Source organism: Salvia splendens, chromosome 13 (genome assembly GCF_004379255.2).
Source record: "Salvia splendens isolate huo1 chromosome 13, SspV2, whole genome shotgun sequence".
NCBI lineage: Eukaryota > Viridiplantae > Streptophyta > Magnoliopsida > Lamiales > Lamiaceae > Salvia > Salvia splendens.
In genome coordinates this window covers 2,886,461-2,910,770 of record NC_056044.1, presented here as the reverse complement: position 1 = coordinate 2,910,770, position 24,310 = coordinate 2,886,461, and the positions used below count along the sequence as shown (strand labels likewise).

General features: G+C 33.6%; 1 protein-coding gene and 2 long non-coding RNA genes across 4 annotated transcripts; 1 reads left to right on the top strand and 2 right to left on the bottom strand.

Annotated features, from left to right (window-relative positions):
- Positions 1-7,676: 7,676 nt before the first annotated feature.
- Positions 7,677-13,155, bottom strand: LOC121762706. Its single transcript, XR_006042274.1, has 2 exons — positions 13,105-13,155; positions 7,677-7,955 (listed from the first exon to the last, which is right to left on the bottom strand). It is a non-coding gene; the product is annotated as an uncharacterized LOC121762706 (long non-coding RNA).
- An 854-nt stretch (positions 13,156-14,009) lies between these two features.
- On the top strand, positions 14,010-15,764 carry LOC121762705. Its single transcript, XR_006042273.1, has 2 exons — positions 14,010-14,827; positions 14,919-15,764. It is a non-coding gene; the product is annotated as an uncharacterized LOC121762705 (long non-coding RNA).
- A 4,204-nt stretch (positions 15,765-19,968) lies between these two features.
- Positions 19,969-22,572, bottom strand: LOC121762901 (NADH dehydrogenase (ubiquinone) complex I, assembly factor 6-like). Of its 2 annotated transcripts, none has more exons than XM_042158921.1 (2): positions 22,423-22,572; positions 19,969-21,139 (listed from the first exon to the last, which is right to left on the bottom strand). In XM_042158921.1, the coding sequence occupies exon 2, from the start codon at positions 21,078-21,080 to the stop codon at positions 20,169-20,171; it is 912 nt and encodes a 303-aa protein (XP_042014855.1). In that variant the 5' UTR covers positions 21,081-21,139; positions 22,423-22,572; the 3' UTR covers positions 19,969-20,168. The 2 variants fall into 2 exon arrangements, with proteins under 2 accessions (XP_042014855.1, XP_042014857.1); XM_042158923.1 differs by having other exon boundaries at positions 19,969-21,131; positions 22,423-22,571.
- Between the last annotated feature and the right edge of the window lie 1,738 nt (positions 22,573-24,310).

Here is a 24,310-nt window from a genome sequence, read left to right as displayed (position 1 = left end):
TCATTTCCCAATTTAGAATTTCATAAATAAAGTAGTACTTTTTGTTTTTTGTCTGAGATTGGTAAATGTATAGATTATATTAGTACTTAAATTCAGTCACATGTCTGCCTAATAATTTGAATACAAAAATTGATCCGATGCAAAATATCAAATGAAAATTTAGAAGTAACTCTTCTACAAGGGATGATTTTGTTAGAACCAAGAAATAGGTCATTAGCCATCCTACTTATAATTCGTTAACCCATGCCTAATAATGTACTTATAAACCTAACTTTACTAAAAAGTGAGATAAACTACACATTTGGATACCTCATTCTCCAAATTCTCATGCCCTGCTCAATACATATATTCACCTAATCACCCATGCCTAATAATTATAAACCTAATCACCGTAATAATTAAATTAATTGGGTTTAATTGTAGTTTGATAAATATAATTTTTTTATGAAATGGGAAAACACAAATTTCAATGTGACACACTGACAGTCCTAGTTAATTTATGCCATAATAGTTGCAATAAATACCTATTTTTTCTAATGAATATATACGTGCGCGTCTGTATCACCGAAAAAATAATCAATTTTTTTTTATAAAAAGCTAGCATAGAAATTACTTATATGAGTCTTACCTAATTCGTAGGAGTTTAATTAATGCTATCAAAATAAGACATCACGCAAATAAAATGAATGGAAAATACAGTCTTTTTTTATTTTAGGCCTTAATTTACCCTTTCGGAATATGATTATATGAAGTAATTTGAATTTTAGCTTACTATATCTATGAATCATTTTAAAATATTTACACATATTGACAACGAAAATACAAACCACATTTAAATATTTAAATCTATGCCTGCATACTTAAGAAATAAAAAAAGGTGCATTTAATTCGTTACTATAATAAGCAAGCATTCATTTGATCCGTATACCTAGATCACCAAAGTGGGTATCACTTTCTAGTGTAATTTCAATTCTATTGGAGTAGTACTATTATTTGTAGATGGTTGTATAGTTTCTTGTGATTTTTCTGACAATATTTATCATGATTTAGAAATTTAATCTTAAATTTTTTTTACCAATGGTCTTTTCTACTATGTGTGTGCCATTGTAGATATAGACTATTTACTCTGTTGCTAAAGTCCAGTTTTGTAAATCGGACCCGGTTTGACCGGTAATGCAGTTTGTCTACGAATCAAAAGTTGTTGATTCAAACATGAGAAATGACTACGAAGGACAGAAAATAAGAGAGAAGAGGAAATTATATGAGAAATGAGAAAAAAAAAATTGAGTAGAAAAAGTAATAGACAAGACTACATCTATCAATATGAAGTAGTAGAACATTTCTATGCGAAACTAAAAAGTGTAGGTGTATTAATGCTGATTTTCTTGAACTTTAAGTTTCATTGTAAAATGAAAAAGTGGTGCACTTGATTTATTGATTATGATAATAAAACAAACCACTACATTCCCTTAACTAAAATCACATTAATTGGTTTGTAGTGTTCTGAAATAATGTTACGATATTAAGCAAATAAAGTGAAAAAGAAAAACCCATATATTATACGTATATGTATAGTGGATTTATACAAACACATGTTTCTATATTGGGAGATATAATTCAATAGCTAAAATGAAACACGAATAAATCAATTTGAAATTCAGTATACCAACCTTGCCCCACTTTAATTTTTTTCCCCGTCTTTCTATACATTACTTTTAACACTAGAGGACACATAATTTGATCTGATGTATTTAGCAATATTAAAAGTATATACATGACAGAATTAAACTATGAAAACATATTAGCTACTCCACAAACTATGAAAATGCAGCTTATAAAGATCTATTTTTCCTTAGTGTGAGCCAGAATATCCCAACAATTACTTAATTAATAACTCCAGGAATTTTAAACATAATTTAATTTAAGTACTCCATCCATTCCTAAAAAAATAGACAACAATTGAAACGATACGAGTTTTAATGCACAATTGATAAAGCAAGAGATTGATTGAAAGCAAAAAATGATTGAAATATTGTTAGTGGAAAATGAGACTCATTTCATTATATATATTTCCAATTGACAATTTTGTTCAACTATAATTTCTTATTACTCTTTAGGTAAACATACTCTTTTAGATGGATTTGTTACTAAATTAATATTAATGTATAAATTTTATCGGTTACTAAATTAATGCAGAAAATTAAATATGCATTTAAGTTTGCATTCAAGACATAACGATTGGAGTCATTACAATGAACACAAGCTAAAAATATTTCTTTAAATTGTGTTTTGCCATTAAGTGTTCAAACATTTTTCTGCCAAACTCAATAGGAGTAATTGTGTTTTGGGGTATAATACAGCTCATTTCTCTGCCAAACTCCAATCAGTGTTTTGCAGTAATTGTGTTTTGGAGTATATCACACTAACTTTTACTGTCATCTTTCTTTTCAAGATAACTAACAAAGACATCAACATCTTTTAACTTTTATAAAATGGGAAAACAGACTTATATGAAGAATTTTAATCAGACACCAAACAATTCCATATATGCAACTTTATCGTGGAGTAGTTTGTTATTATTCTGCAAATGATACAATGTGGCTTATTGGTTAGGAAACATTAATAATTTATTAATTAATTACAGATCATTAATGCAATTAATTAGTGACAGATAGTGTTTGTGTTGTGAAAAAGTGAGGTGTGAAGAAGATCCCATAGCAAATCAAACTGGTCAAGAACAGGGGGAAAAATATGGAGATGAATATATGGGAAAACTCATGAAATTGTGAAAAATTAAAACAAGAAAAGAACATGTGAAAAAATAAAGAGATGAGTTTGAGCATGAACATGAACATGAACATGAACAAAGGAACAAGAAACTAATTTGAGGACACATGCACAAATTAAAATCTCCATCACACACATCAAATTTGGACAACAAAAGGGGGTAACTATAGGAATTTCAAATCAACACAAGACACCATGTATAATAAAATTGAAAATTATTGGGTATGTATGTTTGGTAAATGTTGAAAATTAAAATAACATAACATCATGCATGTTTTATAAGTGTTGAAAATTAAAATAACAGAACATGTAGTATGTATGTTGGGAACTGATTAAGTTTATATATTCAATCCAATCCACTCCACGGTATCCACCAAACGATTCATTCTCACTCTCCTAATAGTCCTCAAATGTCATCATTCAACAACAGTGATAACAAAAATTTCAGGGAAAAACTTACAATGAAAATAGTTCAATCACAAATTTTTTTAGCTATTATTTCAAAACAAAAAAATGTTAAAACAATTATTATAGTAATTTATGCATCGATTCCCATTTCACTTATCCAGATACATATAATCATCTACTAACTACTTTCAATTTAGGTGTCAAAGACTTATTGGAACATATTCACAATTTACTAGTAATAGTACTAACATATAGAGAATAGGTGTCAAGACTTATTAGGTACTTTACTACACGAAACAAGACACCCATGTAACAAAAATGAAGGACATGCAAATTAATAAAAACAGACATCTTAAACAGTAGTAATAAGTGTATGCATAATCTGAAAAATGCAATGCAAATTATGCTATATTGCCAGTTGAATGACAATACAATTATAAAAACAATTGACACTTTTTTAAAAACTATGTTTCCAAAGAAAACATTAGAGCGAGCATCCACATCCGTGCTATTGCCAACGAGCATGGATGTGGGCCCGACCCCACTTTTACTCCCTGCTCTTAGGCAAGAGCACAACACCCACATCCATTCTCTTCCGCAAGGACAAGCACAAGGGTCCCACCATTCTATTATTCAATTTAAATAAAAACATTTCCACAAAATTAAAATACACTAAAATTACACGAAATAATATTACAAATTATAAAAAAATAAAAATTACATAATTAAAATCATAAAATTTAAAAACTACATAATTAAAATCCTAAAAATTAAAAATTACATAATTATAATCCTAAAAATATAAATTATATAATTAAGCCTAAAAATATCCCCGTGGAAGACTATTCATCCGACTCTACCCCCAATATTCTTTGGAGACCCCGTATCATTGCCACATGCGATCGAAGTTGCTCGGGGGTCATATTTGACCTATCGGCCAAATTGAATTGAGCCAAAATCTCCCACAACGAGTTGGTGGGGGGTTGAGGTGGCACATAGGGAGCGGGAGCGGGAGAGGGGGCGGATTGAGTCACGGCGCGACGGCGGTTGGCCGCCGCCTTCTTCCTTCCTTGCGGCCGGCGTTGGGAACCGCTCGGGCCGGCGTCGGGGCCACCTAGCTCCGGCAAGTTGGCTAGCCACATCTTCGGAGCCGGCGTCGGATAGGGATATCGACCTCGACCGTTTGGAGGAGGAGATAGAGGAGGATGATACGCCTCCCCTATACTTCGGATGCGACCGCATCTTTTGTCAAATGTTGAGGTACTTGAACGGCTTGTAGTTGATGGATTGGTAGGTAGCCAACGCGACACTGATGATGTCGACCTCGCTTCGGCCGCTCCCCGCCGACCGCTCTTCCTGGAGGTAATACCCTTGGAACTTTTGGATTTCTTCGTTGGCTCTATATATGGCATTGCACACCATACTCTCGTTGTGCTTGATTGTTCCAGCCGGCCGGTTTTGATTGTAACGGCGACAGATGCGCCACCAATAATGGTCACCGAATTGGTTCGTGCCAACCTCCGGATCTTCGGAGATTGACAAGAACGCTTTGAATAATTGCTACATCTCCCCCGGAGTGTACGGGGTGCAGACACCGCGAGGAGGAAGAGGAGGAGTTTGAGAGTGGCCGCTCCCACCCGCTCTAGGCATGGATGGCTCGGGTGTCCACCCATATTGCCCTTCGGGGGCATCTTGGTCATCGATCGGGTAAGGCCGGTAGCCACCCGGAACTTGCGAACATTGGGTTTGATGAGGGGCCGAATATTCAGCTTCCGCACTAGGAAATGGTTGTGAACCGAACCAATCGGAGTTCCAACCGTGGGAGCCAGAGGGGTTGATCGTCGGGGCCAGACATTGTTTTGTTTTAAGAGTGAAAGAAAGATTGAGAATTGAGAATGGAAATGAGAGAATTTAGATGAGAATTGTGTAGTGTGGTGTGAATTTTTTGGTGTGGAAGCGAGGGTATTCATAGATGAAAATGTGTATTTGGGGGGGGGAATTGAAAAATAAATCAAAAGTGGGTAGAAAACGGATATAATTTTTTGGGAAGTGGAAAAATATTTTTTTATTTTTAATCGGATTTTTTAATTAAAATCCGATTTTTTAAAAAAATTCAAATTGCCAACGGATATGCAGTTGGCCAATGGAAGGTTGCCACGTACGCTGCTCACTGGCACGGACGTGCTCGATGCATCGAGCAGCGCCGCGCCAGCGGCAAGAGCGCAGCGGCGGACAGCGGTGCCGTGCCGCAGGCACGGACGGACGTCGTCCTGCTCACCACTGCGGATGCTCTTAGTACAAGACCAAAGCATACATATTTCCATTGACATGAAATTTTGAATACAGCTTCTAAGACTGCATATCAAAATAGGATTTTGAATTACTACTTATTTGTTAATATGACTGTTACCTAATTGTAGGATTTTAATGAATGCTATCAAAATAGGACATACACAAATAAAGTGAATGAAAAATACAGTCTTCTTATTTTAGGCCTTTAGAGCATCCACATTCGTGCTCTTGCCAACGAGCACTGATGTGGGCCCGGACCCACTTTTACTCCGTGCTCTTAGGCAAGAGCACAACACCCACATCCGTGCTCTTGCGCAAGGACGAGCTCAAGGGTCCCACCATTCTATTACTCAATTTAAATAAAAATGTTTACACAATATTAAAATGCATTAAAAATAACCGGAATAATATTACAAATTACAAAAAATTAAAAATTACATAATTAAAATCCTAAAAATTAAAAAAAAAACCCCACTACTCGTGGCCGAATTTTGCCCAAATATGTTTGATTAGGTCTTCTTGTAGCTCAATATGGGCTCGGGTATCGCGCATTGTTTTTCTTATTTCGATCCTCTCGCTCACCGTAGTATGCACACCTCGGCGTGGGGAGACCTCGCAGTTGAGCTTCCGGCTTCATTCTCGTCGTAAAAATTAACCGTCATCGGTCCTTCGTCAGCTATAATCATGTTGTACAAGATAATACACGTGTACATGATGTCGGCAATATTCTGGTTCTTCGCGCTCCGCTTCCGCAATGAGATTGGTGAAATCCATTTGAGGGTTTGAGTGAGAGAGGAAGATGTAGATAAATTGTATGAAAAAATATGAATGAGAGATGATTTGATGTGAAAAATGGATGATGAATGTGTGTATTTATAGATAATTTTGGGAATAAAAAATTTTTAAAAAATCAAAAAATTCCAAAAAACGGTAATAAAACGGCAATATTTTTTGGAATCTGAAAATATATTTTTTACTATTTTTTATTTTTTTTTAAATTGAATTTCCAACGGATAAATCTGTTGGCCAATCAGAAAGTGCCACGTCAGCTGCTCGCTGGCACGGACGTGCTCGATGCATCGAGCAGCGCCGTGCCAGCGGCTAGAGCGCAGCGGCACGGATGGACGGACGCTCGCTACTCACCGCTGCGGATGCTGTTACCATTTTGGAATATGATTATATGAAGTAATTTGAATTTTAGTTTACTATATCTATGAATCACTTTGAAATATTTACATATATTAATTCGTGGGAATATTTTGCCAATGAAAATACAAATCATATTTAAATATTTAAATCAATGCATACATACCTTAAGAAAAAACAAGTGCCTTTAATTCGTTACTATAATAAGCAAGCATTCTATGGTCACCAAAGTGTGTATTACTTTCTAATGTAATTTCAATTCTATTGGAGTAGTACTATTTGTAGATAGTTGTATAGAGTCTTGTGACTTTTCTGACAATATTTATCATGATTTAAAAATGTAATATTAATTTTTTTTACTAATAGTCTTTTTTACTCGTAGATATAGATCTAGTATTGTAAATCAGACCCGGTTTGACCAGTAATGCCGTTCGTCTATACGAATCAAAAGTTGTCAATTCTTATTGGAGAAATGAATACAAAGAGCAGAAAATAAGAGAGAAGAGCAAATTATATATGATTTCTAACAGGAGAAGGTGAGAAATAGGAATTAAAATATGGAGAAGAACAGAAAATAAGAGAGAAGAGCAAAATATATATGATTTCTAACAGGAGAAGGTGAGAAATAGGAATTAAAATATGGAGTAGAAAAATAAAAGACAAGACTAACATCTATCAATGTGAAGTAGAGAACATTTCTATGCGAAACTAAAAAGTGTAGGTGTATTAATTTTGATTTTCTTGAACTTTACAGTTTCATTGTAAAATGAAAAAGTGGTGCACTAGAATTATTGATTATGATAGGGTCGTCCTATCACAAAATAAAACAGACCACTACATTCCCTTAACTTAAATCACATGAATTAGGTTTGTAATCTACTGAAATAATGTTAGGATATTGAGCAAATGGAAAAGGAAAACCCCTATAGGAAAATAAGAAATATAGTATATATATGAGTCATATTATATATAGTGGATTTATACAAACACATATTTCTATATTGGGAGATACGGAGTACTGATCATTAATTCAATAGCTAAAATGAAACACGAATAAATCAGTTTGAAATTCAGTATACCAAACTTGTTCTCACTTTTCCACATCTTTCTATATGTTAATTTAAACACTAGAGGACACATAATTTGATTCGATTAATTTTGCAATATTAAAAGTATCTTATACAAATACATGACAGAATTAAACTATGAAAACATATTAAGTACTGCATAAAGCTAAAGATCCATTTTTCATGGTGTGAGCCAAAATATCCCAACGTTTACTTAATTAACTCCAGAAATTTATTCAAGTACTCCACTCATTCCTAAAAAACAAACAATTGAAACGTTACAAGTTTAAATGCACAATTTATAAAGTTAGAAAGAGATTCAAAGAAAAAGTGATTAGAATATTATTACCGGAGAATGAACCCATCTCATTAGAGATAAAACAATTTTCTTAAATAGATTGGTCAATTCTTAAGGGAAATCCCAAAATGACAAATGCAGTTTATTTTTTGAGGGAACATCTTTTTAGGTCCATGAACTCTGTCAAAGTATCATTTTAGGTCCGTGAACTTTGAAAATATCATTTTAGGTCCGTCAACTATAAGTTAATATCATTTGAGGTATTTTGAATTTTTTCCAGACAAAAATGCCTTTAAGGCCTTCAAAGGGTAATTTGGACAATTCTTTCGCCACTCATCTTGCATCAGAGACCTTGAGTCCAACAATTTTTAATGGCAAATTTTTATATTTAAATTCAATTTGGATGTTATTGATCTCCATTCTGAAATTCATATAAATAATACTCTGAATGACAATCCAAATTAATAGTTGTCTAATTTCAAAACAAATAAACTAAATATAATTCACAAATCACCTATAGTGAGTTCTTAAATTGTAGTTTAGATTGAAAAAATAAAATAAAGTATCAAGTCTCAAGTCTCAATTTCACTATCCCTAAATAATTGGTCATCTAATAATTTAAATATTAACACATATTTTTTACGGAAAATTATAATTATATTTAAATTCAATTTGGATGGTAATTGAATTAAATAGTAGTAAAAAAATTGTTGGACTCTAGGTCTTTGACACAAGATAAGTGGCGAAAGAATTGTCCAAATTGCCCTTTGAAGACCTTAAGGGCATTTTGGTCCAAAAAATGTTCAAAATACCCCAAATCATATTAACTTGTAGTTGACGGACCTAAAATGATACTTTGTCAAAGTTCGTGGACCTAAAAAGATGTTTTTTTGGGGGGTTGGAGGGGTATACATCAAATAATGAAGTAAATTAAGTTGAATAGTGTTCATTTATTATTTAATTTAGTAATATCTAGCTATAATTCAAAATATATTTCAATGAGTCACACCATTTTACTCTAGTAATATCCAAACATTTACTCTAGTGTAAAGGTTTGGTGGTCCAGACATATATCTTAACGAGATCCATAATTGATAAATCTCTAAATTGGACCTGCTAACAATGTTGCTTCTTCTGGGCTAACGTTGCAAGATTTTCCAATATCAATGGCCATTCTATTGGCGAAACAATCGCCATCAACTTCAAATAAAAGTGAATTCCGACATTCGATTATTTCTTCAATTGGAGTATTCTCTCCGGCACATATGGCCTCGAGAACCTCATCAACACAATACTTTGGAATGTTTTTGTAGCCATCGGGTCCTGCGGGAGTATATGACTTCGATTCATCGATGATTGTTGTACATATTACAAGGAATATCACCAACTTAAACATGGATCGCAACTCTGGCAGTTAGTGGACCGCTACATCTATCTATTATTTCTTCGTATGGACCGTTTGGTCCTGCACATATCACCTCACGAACCGTATCAACACAATACTGCAACAAGTTTTTGTAGCAATCGGGTCCGGGCGGAGTATATGAGTTCGATTCATGTATAATTGTTGCACATATTAGAAGGACAGTCACTATCTTGATCATGGATTTGAACTTCATTATAAATCTTTCCTTTTCACAATTGTTCAACTATAATTTTTATTAATCTTTATATGAACATACTAGTTTAGATGGATCTGTTACTATATTAATGTTAGATACATAAATTTTTTTATGTTACTAAATCAATATTAAAAATTAAATATGAATTTAAGTTTGCAGTCAAGAAGACATAACGTTTAGCGTCGTTACAATTAACGCAAACTAGAAAGTTTCAATAGTTATCATAATAAGCATACACATAATATTTTACAAGTAAAAAATCAAACAAATTAAAGTCCGTCAATATACGAGATAGGCTCACATTCATTTCCCAATTTAGAATTTCATAAATAAAGTAGTACTTTTTGTTTTTTGTCTGAGATTGGTAAATGTTTAAATTATACTACTTAAATTCAGTCACATGTCTACCTAATAATTTGAACACAAAAATTGATCCGATGCAAAATATCAAATGAAAATTTGAACTCAAAATGAAAAAGTGGTCCACTCAAAAAATGGTGGAGTGAGAGAATTTCGCTACATAAAATTTGCCAATTAGTGACGGATATTTCCATCACTAAACAGTGAAATTCCTTCACTTTACAAATTAGTGTCAGATCAAGTTCAGCAGATCCGTCACTAATAAATTGTCAGCAAAAAACTTTAGTGACGGATTTTCCGTCACTAAATTTACAGTGACGGAAACCGTAGGTGACTACTTCGCATTAGTGACGGAAAATCTGTCACTAATTATTGACTGACACTTTTTCGTCACTAACTCTGTCACTAGTTGTTCAGCTATTGAATGTTGTCACTAATTCCGTCACTATTTTGAGCTTTGTTCTTTAGTGTAATTTAGTAGTAACTCTTCCACAAGGGATGATTTTGTTAGAACCAAGAAATAGGTCATTAGCCATCCTACTTATAATTCGTTAACCCATGCCTAATAATGTACTTATAAACCTAACTTTACTAAAAGTGAGATAAACTACACATTTGGATACCTCATTCTCCAAATTCAAATGCCCTGCTCAATACATATATTCACCTAATCACCCATGCCTAATAATTATAAACCTAATCACCGTAATAATTAAATTAATTGTAGTTTGGTAAATAGAATTTTTTTATGAAATGTGAAAACATAAATTTCAATGTACATAGAATACATGATTATCATATCATGTAAGACAATTATTAGTCCAAGAACAAAACACACATAATTCCATTGACATGAAATTTTGAATACAGCTGCTGAGACTGCATAACGAATTTCAAATTGATCATCTCTTCAAATTGATCATCAACAAGATGTCTTAAATAACAAGAAAATGAATAGGTGGAGATTTCAATGTTTATATGCCATGAACCTAAGAAAGTTCCATCATGTGCATTTTATTAGACACTATATGCGTATGCTATCAATACTGAATGTCGAGCTCATTTATGTTATTTAATATTTATAATCAATTTAGCTCCTAATCAAACATCATTGATTAAGTTAAGTAGACGTGACACACTGACACTCCTGGTTAATTTATGCCATAATTGCAATAAATACCTATCTTTTCTAATGAATATATATGTGCACGTCAGTATCACAGAAAAAATAATCAATTTTTTATTATAAAAAGCTAGCATAGAAATTATTTATATGAGTCTTACCTAATCGTAGGGTTTTAATTAATGTTATCTAAATAAGACATCACGCAAATAAAATGAATGGAAAATACAGTCTTCTTATTTTAGGCATTAATTTACCCTTTCGGAATATGATTATATGAAGTAATTTGAATTTTAGTTTACTATATCTATGAATCATTGATAAGTGGTATTCTAGGCCTTGGTTACGGGTCAGTATAAGGTGCAAAATTGATTATATCTGTAAAACAGTTGCTCAAAGTGTGCAGGTTAAGTGTTCTACCCAGTAGGGAAGTTTCGGAATGTTCAGGTGAAAAAGGGAGCCAGCATGATCTCATACTGATCAGTATTTGTGCTGAAACGGCTTGAGATGGAGAAGACGGATAGCTTGGACGGATTACCCACAATTAAGGGCAAAGAAGTCAACTTGCAATGAGGATTTACCCTAAAATCAAGGGTAAGCCTTCCTATAAAAAGAAGCCAAGAATGAGAGAGAAGGGATTCACTCATTCACCACCATTTTTAGGTAGAGAGTTCTCTCGGTAATTCCAGTCTTTCAGCCGTGTCCCGCTTCTTACCTGCCGCAGCCATGATCACCTGACGCCCAGATGTTCCCAGAGTTCCAGTCATCGTCCGTTCCAGCCAGCAAGACCGTAGCTTAGAGATTCCATCGCCCGGAGTGGCAAAACACTTTTATTTGCTTTCGCAGTTTAATTTTCCTTGTTTTCCTTACGTTGGATCTTTGTTGCTTTTGGATATTTTCTGCTTTTGAAGTACTTGTTGAAGATCCGAACGTGTTTATGCTATGAAGTTGATTTCCGTCCCGTTTATTGTGTTGCTTTCTTTTCCTTCCTTGTCTAGTTAGCTTAGATCTAAAGTTTCTCGGTGTTTTAAGTGTTGAATCTCTCATTTCTGTTTTACGTAGCAAGTTTCTCTAGGATAGTATAAGCTGGTATTGTTTGATTGGGAAGTGGATCGTTGCATGCAAAGCTTAGTTCTAATTTCCGAATCGTTCTTCCATGTTGACCAGTATGCAGAAGTCCAGTTCCAGTGTTTGATTTCAGAATTTGATTTCGTGGTTTTAGATCTGTGTTCGTGAGTTGATAATCAGTGTTTTCCGTGTTGAATCTGGAATTGTTATCTGAATTTTGGATGTGTTTGTTGAAGAAGATGGTGTCTATTTCAATTGGAGGGGACCACTTTTGCTTTTTAGATGCTTTTTACCTTTTGTCCTTCACCTTCAGTTTGTACTATGCAGACCTGTCAGCCTAGTCATCACAACTTCCACTACCCTCTGAATATTCCGTTTAGCCCAAAATAGAAACCCGGTACTTTTCGAATATTTTCTGTTACAAAAATGTCTCCCCATTTCACGTACACAGTTACATTCAAAATGTCTTTCGCACCGTCTGACCAGTAAAACACCACCTTTAAGTTCTCGCCTAGGTAGAGACTCAACCCAAGCGTGGTAGCTAACCACACCTTTCCAAATATCACCGCGGTAGTTTTAAACGCACCATCTCTGTGGGATTCGACCCTTATCACCACTATACTGATCAGTAGGAGTGGGTTGAGGAATCTTTGAAACCAGGGTCTAGGCTTAGTTAGGATCTCTATCCTGACCAGTAGAATATATCCTTGCTTGAACGACACCTACGCACCCTTTGGTCCTTTTTCAATCATTTTAAAATATTTACACATATTGTCACGACCGCATTTTCTAAGGATAGAAAACACGGTTGATCGCGACTAGGGGAGGACTAAAGAAGCGGGGGAAGAAAGGGGAAAAACAACACAACTCGACCATAGCTCCAAACAAATGTGAAAAGCTCGAAATAAAATCAGAGTTTTGAATAAAATAGACCTGAGTCTTTTAAGATGCACAACGAAAGCAAATGAACGCGGTTCCATGTATGAAGACATGAACCTCCGAGAGTCAAAATCTGACTGAATTAAATGTCTTGCCTCAATAGCACTTTCTTCACCACTTCGCTGCTCATCCTGCACATTTAGAAATATATGCAGAGCTGAGTACAAAAGTACTCAGTGAACACATTGCCGAAATACAAATATACTTTTGAAAATATTGTCAAGCCATCATCACAGTAACACCCAGGGGTTTTATTTAAAAGACCTGAGCTTACTAAAAATCTTTATTCGACTGCGCAGTCTAAGTTCTTTCCATTCTTTGCCATATCTAATCACATTGTGCCGTGGAGATGGTGTTCTCCCACGGTCACCTTACATTCATGTGCCGGGAAGGTGGCCACCTTCCTCGGTCACCTGCTCTGCCCAACATGTCAGAGGTAGCTTGTGTACACTAGTCCGAGCGGGGACACCACCCTCACTGGGACCCGAATTCGACTTATATCATCATTCATAATTCCTTTGGCCTTAGCCAAACAGATAGGCATCATACACAAAACATTTATGGCAAGACAACATCTTTAAAAATCACGAACATGTGTTCGTGTTTTCATATAATACGATTTGTATTTTTAGTATAAGAAAGCTCACCTTGAATGTTTAGTTCCCTTAGCTTGAATCTTTCGTTCCGACTTTACTTGTGGACGTACCCTTTTGAAAATATCACAATATAATAATACACTAATTAGACTCAAGGACAAAACTACTTAAATTAGAATGCATGCACCCTCATTAAAGTCTTTTATCTCGTTTCTCGATTTTCACATATTTTCGATTATTCGGCGGCCGCCCAAGGCGTCGCTTGAGACTCCGGTCGGCCGCTTACGCCCATAATTCCTCCGTTGGCTCCTCGTATTTCCCTCCATGATGTCGAATTAAAATCCCAAAATTATATAAGCGCTTAACCGAATTATCGCAAGTATTCCCCTTTGTTAAGAAAAATTTATATATTCCGGACTTGGGATAAACTATTCATACTTCAAAATTATTTCGGGATTTAATTAAATAATTCGTCACGATTAATTATCAGCCCAAAGATTTATTTAAAAGGCTCAAGACTTAATTATTTTCCCACCTTATATCTCCAACTTAAAATTTTAAAGCCCAAACAATTATTAACTCATCCTTATCTCTCCATTTTATTTAGTAATGCCTAACTAAAAAGAATGGCCCAAATCAAATAAATCATCTTATTTGCTTTATAAGGCCCGATTTTTTTTTAAAACAAACAAAGGCCCAATTCTTAAAAAAAAACAAAAGAGGCCCACTTATACTCCCACCTTCTCCTTCTTCCCTCACACTCTCTCTCTATCTCTATTCACTCTTTTTCCCCAAATTTCACAAAATAGGGAAGACTCCTTCTCTAATTTAGAGTTTCAGCTTCCTCCCCTCCATCATCTTCTCCTTTCCTCTCTCCCCCTTTCTCGGTTCTCCCTCTTCCTCTCTTTCTCCTCTCCATTTTTCATCTCTTTCTCTCTTCTCTTTCTCGGCTATGCTCACGCCGGCGCTACCGCCACCGCTGCTGTACGCGTGGCGGCTCGACGTCGCAGCCCTCCACCTCCCTCTCTCGATTTCCACCGCCATCACATCATCGCTGCTCCACCGCCTCAGCCCCCCTTCTCTCTCCCGAATCTGTCGCCTCCTCGCCGGACTCCCGAAAGGTAAGGGTTGATTTATTGTTCTTCCCTTTTATTTCAATTTCTAAAAGTTTATAATCTTAGATCTAAGAGTTTTGGAAATTAATTTGTGAAGGTTGTGAAATTAGTGACGTATCGAGGTGGGGGCTGTCCTTGGTTGTCTCCAGGCTGCAGAGAATCTGTCTCCGGCAGATTTATATTTTAGTCTAAGATAAGTACCTGAGTTCTTTGCTAGAAATTGCTTTCTATATTCTTTGCTATAGTTGTTAAGTTCGTATTTGGCAGAGGCTAAATCTTGCCTATATGCATATGTTGAAAGAAGAAAAAAATATGTTGTTGTTACTTACCTTCATATGTGATGCATAAACTTTGCTGAAATTTCCACTACGATGTGAACGTCCTCTTCCTTTGCCTTCCTGCTTTGTTGGAAGTATTTTGGGAGGAGGGTATTGTTTGGTACTTGGCGGGGTAGTGAAAGTGATGAACAATATGTTCTTGCTGGTATGTATATGTGAGTAGCAAGTGGTCTGACATGATCCTCCAAATATTCTCTTGTCGGAGAATTGATGATTGTTCTGACATTTCATTTAATGCCGTATCAATTGTTGCTGAAAATTTGATCCTCAGGATCGGATCTGCCTACCCCTTTCTTTTATATTTATTTGTTTTATTAAATTTTATTATTTGTATATTTATTTACTTATTTGTTTAACTTGGTGTAGGAAAAACCCCGTTTAAGCTCGTGGCTTTGGTGTAGGAAAACAAATAACATCCATAGTCTTCCCTGATGATGTACCGGACTTTCTTGGAGTACGAGCACGACCGTTGAACGGGCTGCGTGAACTTTTCCCCAATTGTAAGGATTTGATAAATTTGTATAATAGTAATTTAGCGGACTTCGAAGAAATGTCGGACATTATAATTTTTTTTTTTTTGGTGTTACTTTTTTTTTTACTTGAAATATTCGTTCGAGAACGAAGCAACGATTATTTATAATTCCAAGATCAATTATTATACATGAAAACGGCAGATTTCGAATACTACAACGATTACTTATTATTTATCTTTAGGCTAATAATAATAAGGTACGAAAGTTCGAGTTGTTACACATATCGACAATGAAAATACAAACCACATTTAAATATTTAAATCTATGCCTGCATACTTAAGAAATAAAAAAAAGGTGCATTTAATTCGTTACTATAATAAGCAAGCATTCATTTGATCTGTATACCTAGGTCACCAAAGTGGGTATCACTTTCTAGTGTAATTTCAGTTCTATTGGAGTAGTACTATTATTTGTAGATGGTTGTATAGTTTCTTGTGATTTTTCTGACAATTTATATCATGATTTAGAAATTTAATCTTAAATTTTTTTTACCAATGGTCTTTTCTACTATGTGTGTGCCCTTGTAGATATAGACTATTTACTGTGTTGCTAAAGTCCAGTTTTGTAAATCGGACCCGGTTTGACAGGTAATGCAGTTCGTCTAGAAATCAAAAGTTGTCGATTCTAACATGAGAAATTACTACGAAGGACATAAAATAAGAGAGAAGAAGAAATTATATGAGAAATGGGAATAAAAAATTGAGTAGAAAAAGTAATAGACAAGACTACATCTATCAATATGAAGTAGTAGAACATTTCTATGCGAAACTAAAAAGTGTAGGTGTATAAATGTTGATTTTCTTGAACTTTAAGTTTCATTGTAAAATGAAAAAGTAGTGCACTGGATTTATTGATTATGATAATAAAGCAAACGACTACATTCCCTTAACTAAAATCACATTAATTGGTTTGTAGTGTTCTGAAATAATGTTACAATATTAAGCAAATAAAGTGAAAATGAAAAACCCCTATATTATACGTATATGTATAGTGGATTTATACAAACACATATTTCTATATTGGGAGATATAATTCAATAGCTAAAATGAAACACGAATAAATCAATTTGAAATTCAGTATACCGACCTTGCCCCACTTTAATTTTTTAGTGAACTACGTCAAAAGTCCCTAACGTTTTCAGAAGTTGCGTTGCATGCCCCTAACAAAAAAAATATCGACATTCAACCCTAACCTTAAACGTAATCACATATCGTGTATTTGTAGCCATTTTTCGGACCAAAAAGTCAAAATCCCTTCAGGGGCATTTTAGTAACCTTACCTTTAACGTGGGGACATCCACTGTAGACCTACTCTGGCATCACGCACAGTAAGGTTGGTTGAATTGTTTGCCCAATTCCTCCATTTAGCATTTTTTTCGATGTATCATACATAGTGAGCTATTGGAAATTTAACAATATTTTGTGGTATACATCACAATCTTAAAAACTTATCAAGTCTCTATAGATCATTTTAATTTGTATTGACTGTGTACCATGTAAAGATGATTTCATGGGCATTTTGGTCATTTTACATATGTACAATGAATACCTTATATAGTTGGAGTTGGTAATAGTAGTATTTTAATATAGGCAATAGGAGATCTTGAGCCAAGGATTTAATTTGGTTCCAGTCTTAATAATACAGTATTAATCAGGATTGGACCACCATCCACATTTTCTCTACCTTTCCCTTTAATGCCTTATTCTGTTTCCTAAAGAAGTTTCTGATAAGAAATAAATAAGGGGGAAGAAAAGAAAAATGTTTTGAATTTTCTAAATTTAAGGCCTCTTTTAATCAAGAAAAGGATTTTACAAAATGAAAAAATATTGTCCGTTGGAACCTAATTAATCACACAAGAGTTTAGAAAAAAATCATATCCAACCATATGGTTATAAGCTTTATCAAATTTTCATATGTGAAACAATCTGAAATGAAATTTTACCCTCTCTATTTGAAATTTAGGAGGTATTGTTTAGTTGTGTAAGTGGAGTTGGTAATAAAGTAGATTTTTACCATAAATAGAAATGACTCAGGTATGTTGAGACACCCCAAAGTGGTATACAAGTCTAATATTTTGGGACGGAGTAACATGGACAAAAGGGAATATTCTCTTTTCTAGGCAGTGAGCGAATTAAAATTCTCCCTATATCTATATGATAGTGTCATGTAAATAAATAAGTATATCTAGCATTATTATATGAATATAATAATTTTTAAAATAAGAAACTTGACTTATTATTTTTATGGTAGGCCAAATGTTGATGAATAAATAGCTTTTTTGACCTTTATAAATAGGTTTCAAATTAATTATCGAACTGATCTCTAACAAAATATTGTTATTTTAATTCACTAAATACCGTCAATAAAATATTTCAGATTTTTCATGAAAAATATATAAATATAAATTTGAAATATCACAAGAATCAAATATTTAAAATAATAGTATCTTAAAAATATGATTTTAGTAAACATACCTGTATAAGAAACATGATTCTAAAAAAATAAAAACATAGCCCCAAAAATTAAGGTGGAAGCATAATGACATCAATGACATCATGCACAGTAACCGCGACAGCATGCAGGGCAGGGCCAACGTCAAATAGTTCATGGAACTGACTGAAATGCCCTTTTAGGGCTAAAGGGCAATATAGTCAAGAAAAACACGATAGGTGATTACGTTTAAGGTTAGGGTTGTCTGACGATATTTTTTTGTTAGGGGCCTGCAACGCAACTTCTGGAAACGTTAGGGACTTTTGGCGTAGTTCACTCTTAATTTTTTTCCCCGTCTTTCTATACGTTAATTTGAATTTTCAGACATAGTTAATTGAAGTACTCTATCCATTCCTAAAAAATAGACAACAATTGAAACGATACGAGTTTTAATGCACAATTGATAAAGTAAGAGATTGATTGAAAGAAAAAAATGATTAAAATATTGTTAGTGGAGAATGAGACTCATTTCATTATATATATTTCCAATTGACAATTTTGTTCAACTATAATTTTTTATTACTCTTTGGCCATGTTTGGTTGGTGGGAAAGTAAAGTTGGCAAGGAAAATGATTCTTGGGAAAATGAATCCCGGGAATATGATTCCTGATAACTTTACTTTCTTGTGTTTGGAAAATATCAAGATTTTAAAGTTTATATTTGATTTAAACACTAAACTAAAAATATACTTATCAGTTTTTATTTATAAAAAATAATAATACATATTATTTAATAAATTTTTAATTACAAATGATAATAATTATATTATTTTATTTATTATTACGATGGATAGTTTAAATATGGATTATACATCATAATATATAATAATATAATAATAAATAAGATTATTATTATTATTATTATTATTATTATTATTATATTTACTAAATTTTTAATTGAATAAATTTTATAATTTAAAATTTTATTACAATTTATTGTTAATTACTAATTTATAGAGTAATAATTATTATATAATTATATAATTATAATTATATTTAATTATTAAATAAATTATTATTATTATGATAATAAAATTAAATATAAATATTAATAATATAGTTATAATTATGATAATTTGAATTATAGTTATTTATTATCCTGAAATTAAGTATGATTTATATTTTTAAATTATTTTTAAAATATTGTAATAAATGATCATGATGATGAAACTATACTATATTGCATTAAATATGTAAGAATCCTAAAACTGGGAAAAAGAATAACTAAGAAAGGTTAGGATTCAGAATCCTGGAAAGTTGTACTAACTTTCCTTGTTTCAGGATTTTGATTACTTTCCCTGTTTGATTAAAAATGGAAACAAACACTGGAATTTAAAATTTAAGGAATCAGATTACTTTCCCAGACAGAATCCTGGTAACCAAACATGGCGTTTAGGTAAACATACTGTTTTAGATGGATTTGTTACTAAATTAATATTAATGTATAAATTTTATCGGTTACTAAATTAATGCTGAAAATTAAATATGCATTTAAGTTTGCATTCAAGACATAACGATTGGAGTCATTACAATTAACACAAACTAAAAATATTTCTTTAAATTGTGTTTTGCCATTAAAGTGTTCAAACATTTTTCTGCCAAACTCAATTGGAGTAGTTGTGTTTTGGGGTATAATACAGCTCATTTCTCTGCCAAACTCCAATCAGTTTTTTGCAGTAATTGTATTTTGGAGTATATCACACTAGCTTTTACTGTCATCGTTCTTTTCAAGAAAACTAACAAAGACATCGGCATCTTTTAACTTTTATAAAATGGAAAAACAGACATATATGAAGAATTTTAATCAGACACCAAACAATTCCATATACTGCAAATGATACAATGTGGGCTTATTGAAAATATGTGGATCATGTTCAACAAAAAGAAAAATGGTCTTGGTATAGTCATAAAAAATTCCACAATTATTCATGTTAAGATAGAATTAATTTGGAGAAAAGCCATCCCAATTCACAAAACTGGACAGCTCTCAGTATTTCCCTCTCCATGAAAACCACTTGAGTTTCAACTGATACCACAAAGGAGAAACCCCCAACACACCTTGTGCCAATCTTGGATCAAACACATCAAACTGCACACGGCTTAAAGAATCGAGGATCACCTGCGTTGGCACAGCAGGAAGCAGTACCGGATGAGCCTCACGGGGCACTGTCTTAGCCAACGCACGAGCTTTCTGCATATGCGCATTGGCTACAGATGCCATCTCAAAGACAGCATTGCACAGCTCCTCGCGAGAATCCATACGGATTTCGGATTGTCCACTCTGATTCACCAGCAACCCATGTTTCTCTGCTATCTCAGCGGGTATGTAAGAAAAGTGGCGGTTCCGGCTGGCATGATACGGCAAGGATTTGATAAGCAATGCGAGGCCACTTGCCTTGCCGATGTGTGACGCAGCATGGTCTGCTGCAGTGGACTTAATACCGCTTGCTTCGAGCGTCGAGTATAAGATGGTTGACATGGTGTCCTCGCCATATCTTTCTAATTCTTCCATGGTTTGTGGAATATCAGCAGGCTCTCTTCGGGCATCAGTGATCCTAGCTTCGACTGATCTCTTCAACCAGATCTTGCTAGCTTTGTTTTGGGATGCCATGGAAGCAAGCGCCTGCGCTACTGGATGCTCGATTAACTTGTTGGAGAAGATCTTGTCGATGGCTTCTTGCCACCAAAGCAACCGCATCAGCCCAATTCTGGGGTCAGAAGCCACATCCATTGCTCTCGCTGTCTCAACATTAAACGCCCGGAGGGCGAAGGCGGATTTACGCACATTTGGTGGAAGCTCGAGAAGGCACAGGTAGTGGTGGTAATCATAGTTTCGTACTTGTTGAACGCAGTAGGAGAGAGCTGCTCGTACACCACTTGAACTGGAAGCACTGCTCATTGATGTCTGATGTCAGATGTCAAGTTCTCATCAGGGGGTGCTTTACAGAAGCTGTTACGCTGAAGGCATTCAAGCAAATTATTATTGAATATTAAGAAATGATAGGTTTCATTGACAATCAAAGGCAGTCATGAGATTTCGGTTTAGAAAGATACGAGGCAGGGCAAGAAGCAGTCAGGACTATTAGACAGCCGAACCCCTAGCAAGAAATATCACCTTCTTTTCAGTATTGCAATGTTAGGAGGAATTTTTCAGAATTTTAACACTTAATTAGTAATTTCACATGACTTTTAAAATGATGCAAGTGCAATTTCGAATTTCGATTTTTTGCTGGAGTTTCACATGCAATTGTTCATTTTTCATATATGTCAACATACAACTACTATGTGGAATTCTAACTTGCAAAAGTAGTCAGCAATTTTTATGACTCCATACAATATACAACAAAAAATGACATGATCCATATAACATTCAAAATCATATAACTAATACAAAAGGCACATGATACTTAAATGATCACAAAAATAGTTGCAGATTGTTATGAAAAAAGACAAGTATACACAAACAACAAGATGAACACACAGATTTTCATAGAAACCAAGATTGATAAAAGTCACCGGCAAAGGAGAGTTTCACCATGAGTCGAAAAACAAGACATAAATCATCAAATAATGTATAATGCTAGAACCTAGATTAAGTCCTGGTCTATTTATACAGGTCCATAACGCAGGGGCCTTCCCCAACCGCGTTGCAGAAAAAGGTCTCTCGGACTCAATCCAAACAAATCGGGTCAGTAACAACAACAATAATCCTTCTACAGCTACTACCACACTTACAAATTCAACATAACAGGGCATTTATTCAACAGTTAAAGGGGGGAAATGCTACCAAAAGCTTAAATTAGATTAAGACTTCATGGATCTTCAAAAGCAACCAAGTAAAATGTCAAGCAAAGACATGTTATCTACAGGAACAACTCTGAATAAAAAATGGGCATTTAGGCAACAAATATATTTGCTGCATAACAATTACTACAAAATTGCAGTTTTTTCTCCAATAAATGTGAATTCAGCTATAGTAATTTCTTTGTTCTGGTATCATTTTGGGTGAAAGGTCAGCTAATCCATTTTCCTCTACAAATTCATATAGAAAAACCTAAAATGCAGTAACAATTTTGCTCCAAACCAGTCATGCTTGCGTTTTTGAGCTAGTTTTGAATAGTAGAATCGCATATTGGGGTTTCTTTGTTCCAAACGCAGTCAATTTGCTTAGTTTTTGAATTATTGAATACAAGTCCCAAATGCTTTGTGGATAAAAAGATAAGAGAAGGAAAGAGAAATACCGTATTGAAGAAGACGAGGAGAAATCTGGTTTAGAAGAAGAGCGGCGGCGCTGCTCGGATCCGATTTTAAGGACTATTTTCTGACTTGCTCAAAGAAGACGAAAGCTTTAATTGCAAATTTCTTTAGTTTTTCTTTTCGAAGCAAAATTGTGATTTAGGTTAAAATGTTAAATAATATCGTAATCAACTAATCATTAACTCATTTAATCTCGATTTTTTAGCGTAGGGGTAAGGTGGAATCCAAAATTCAGGGTAAGAGTACCGTATGTTTTTCAAAAAATTAAATTAAATTAAATTAAATTCAAATATACAATGAGCATATAAAATTCATTAACTGTAAATTTAAATAGACTAAATAGTGGTAACACAAGTTTTAAAATATAATTAGTAAAATAAAGAGATTAAGAGAACAAGTAGTTCATGTATTATTATTAAAAAATTAGACTATCTCACTAAAAAATATAATGATTAAAAAATAGACAGAAACTAATTTTGATGAACGACCTAAAATAGAAAAAATGACTATTTTTTATGAACGGAGTTAGTAATAAGGTGGAACGTGTATTAGGAGGAAAGTTATGCACTTGAAGTTGATTGTATTAAATTAGGGGTTAATTTTCAACAAGATACTAAATTTGGCAGAACACGAATATAAACAAAAATTAATGGTTTGGGTCAAGCTTTATTAGGTTTGTATCCTCGTTGAATTGAGTCGTTAAAAATCGGATAATTTTGGGTTTCGGGTAACTCCTTAAAAATAATGTTACTATCATTATTTTTAATTTAAAAAAATACTTATATGTTAGTGTTTTCTCTATGTTCTTGTAAATCAGTTTTAAAACTATGTAGATCAGTTTTTATCGTAGAATATGAGGTTTTAATCATATAATCATGTTCATATCATTTCGTATTGGTATTGTGTCATGTCAATTCATATTATTTCGTATTGTTAATGTGCATCGTGTGTTATTGTGGCATGTCAATCCATATTATTTCGTATTGCTAATGTGTATCGTGTGTTATTATGGCATGTCAATTCATATTATTTGGTATTGCTAATGTGAATATGTGTCTTACTTAAATTGATGATGTAATGGATTAGTGATATTATTGTTGGTTATACGGTATAATTACACTATTCATATACAAAATATATAATTAGTGATATTATTTGTTGGTTATACGGTATAATTATACACAAAAAAAAGTAGAATTTGGGTGAGAGAGTTTCTAACTCTCGACCTCGGGATCACTGAAAAAGCTATGAGACCTACGCGCTAGCCAACTGCGCCACCACCCCACGTGTTTATCTTCTGAATAAAACTCTATTTATAAAATACAAACAATATTGTAAAAATAATTAATAACATCATTATACTATTGAAATATGAAATTATTCCGACCTGGTTACTAGCTCGACTAACTTGACATGTTGATTATTTTAATAGACATTATCTTAGTTCTATTTTTCCTCAAAATAATCCTACAACCTTTAGCATTCAAGAGAAGTAGAGAGTTTTTGAAAGTATTAATGACATGAGTGGAACATGATCGATGTGTCCATTTCAGGCAAGAATCCGAAACTATTGAACACATCCTTTTATGCTGCAAAACGTCGAGCAAATTATTATGATATCGTTGTTGTATATATGACATGCTCTCAAGCCTTGGATTGGTACTAAATATTAAATCAATTAAATCAACATCAACTATTAATTTGATGACTATATTTTAAAATTATTATTTGTTTTTCTAAAAGATAATCAATAGTCGTTCTAATTTACTTTTGCATGCGAAGATTTGAAATTCAAACTTATTGAATATAGGAGAAGTATTTTAGTACTAACTAAATTTTGCACCCTCGTCATCGTCGTGGCTATTTTATTTA

What these genes read in the sequence shown, in the direction of transcription:
- LOC121762901 (XM_042158921.1), bottom strand. Translation starts at nt 21,080, where the DNA reads ATGAGCAGTGCTTCCAGTTCAAGTGGTGTACGAGCAGCTCTCTCCTAC.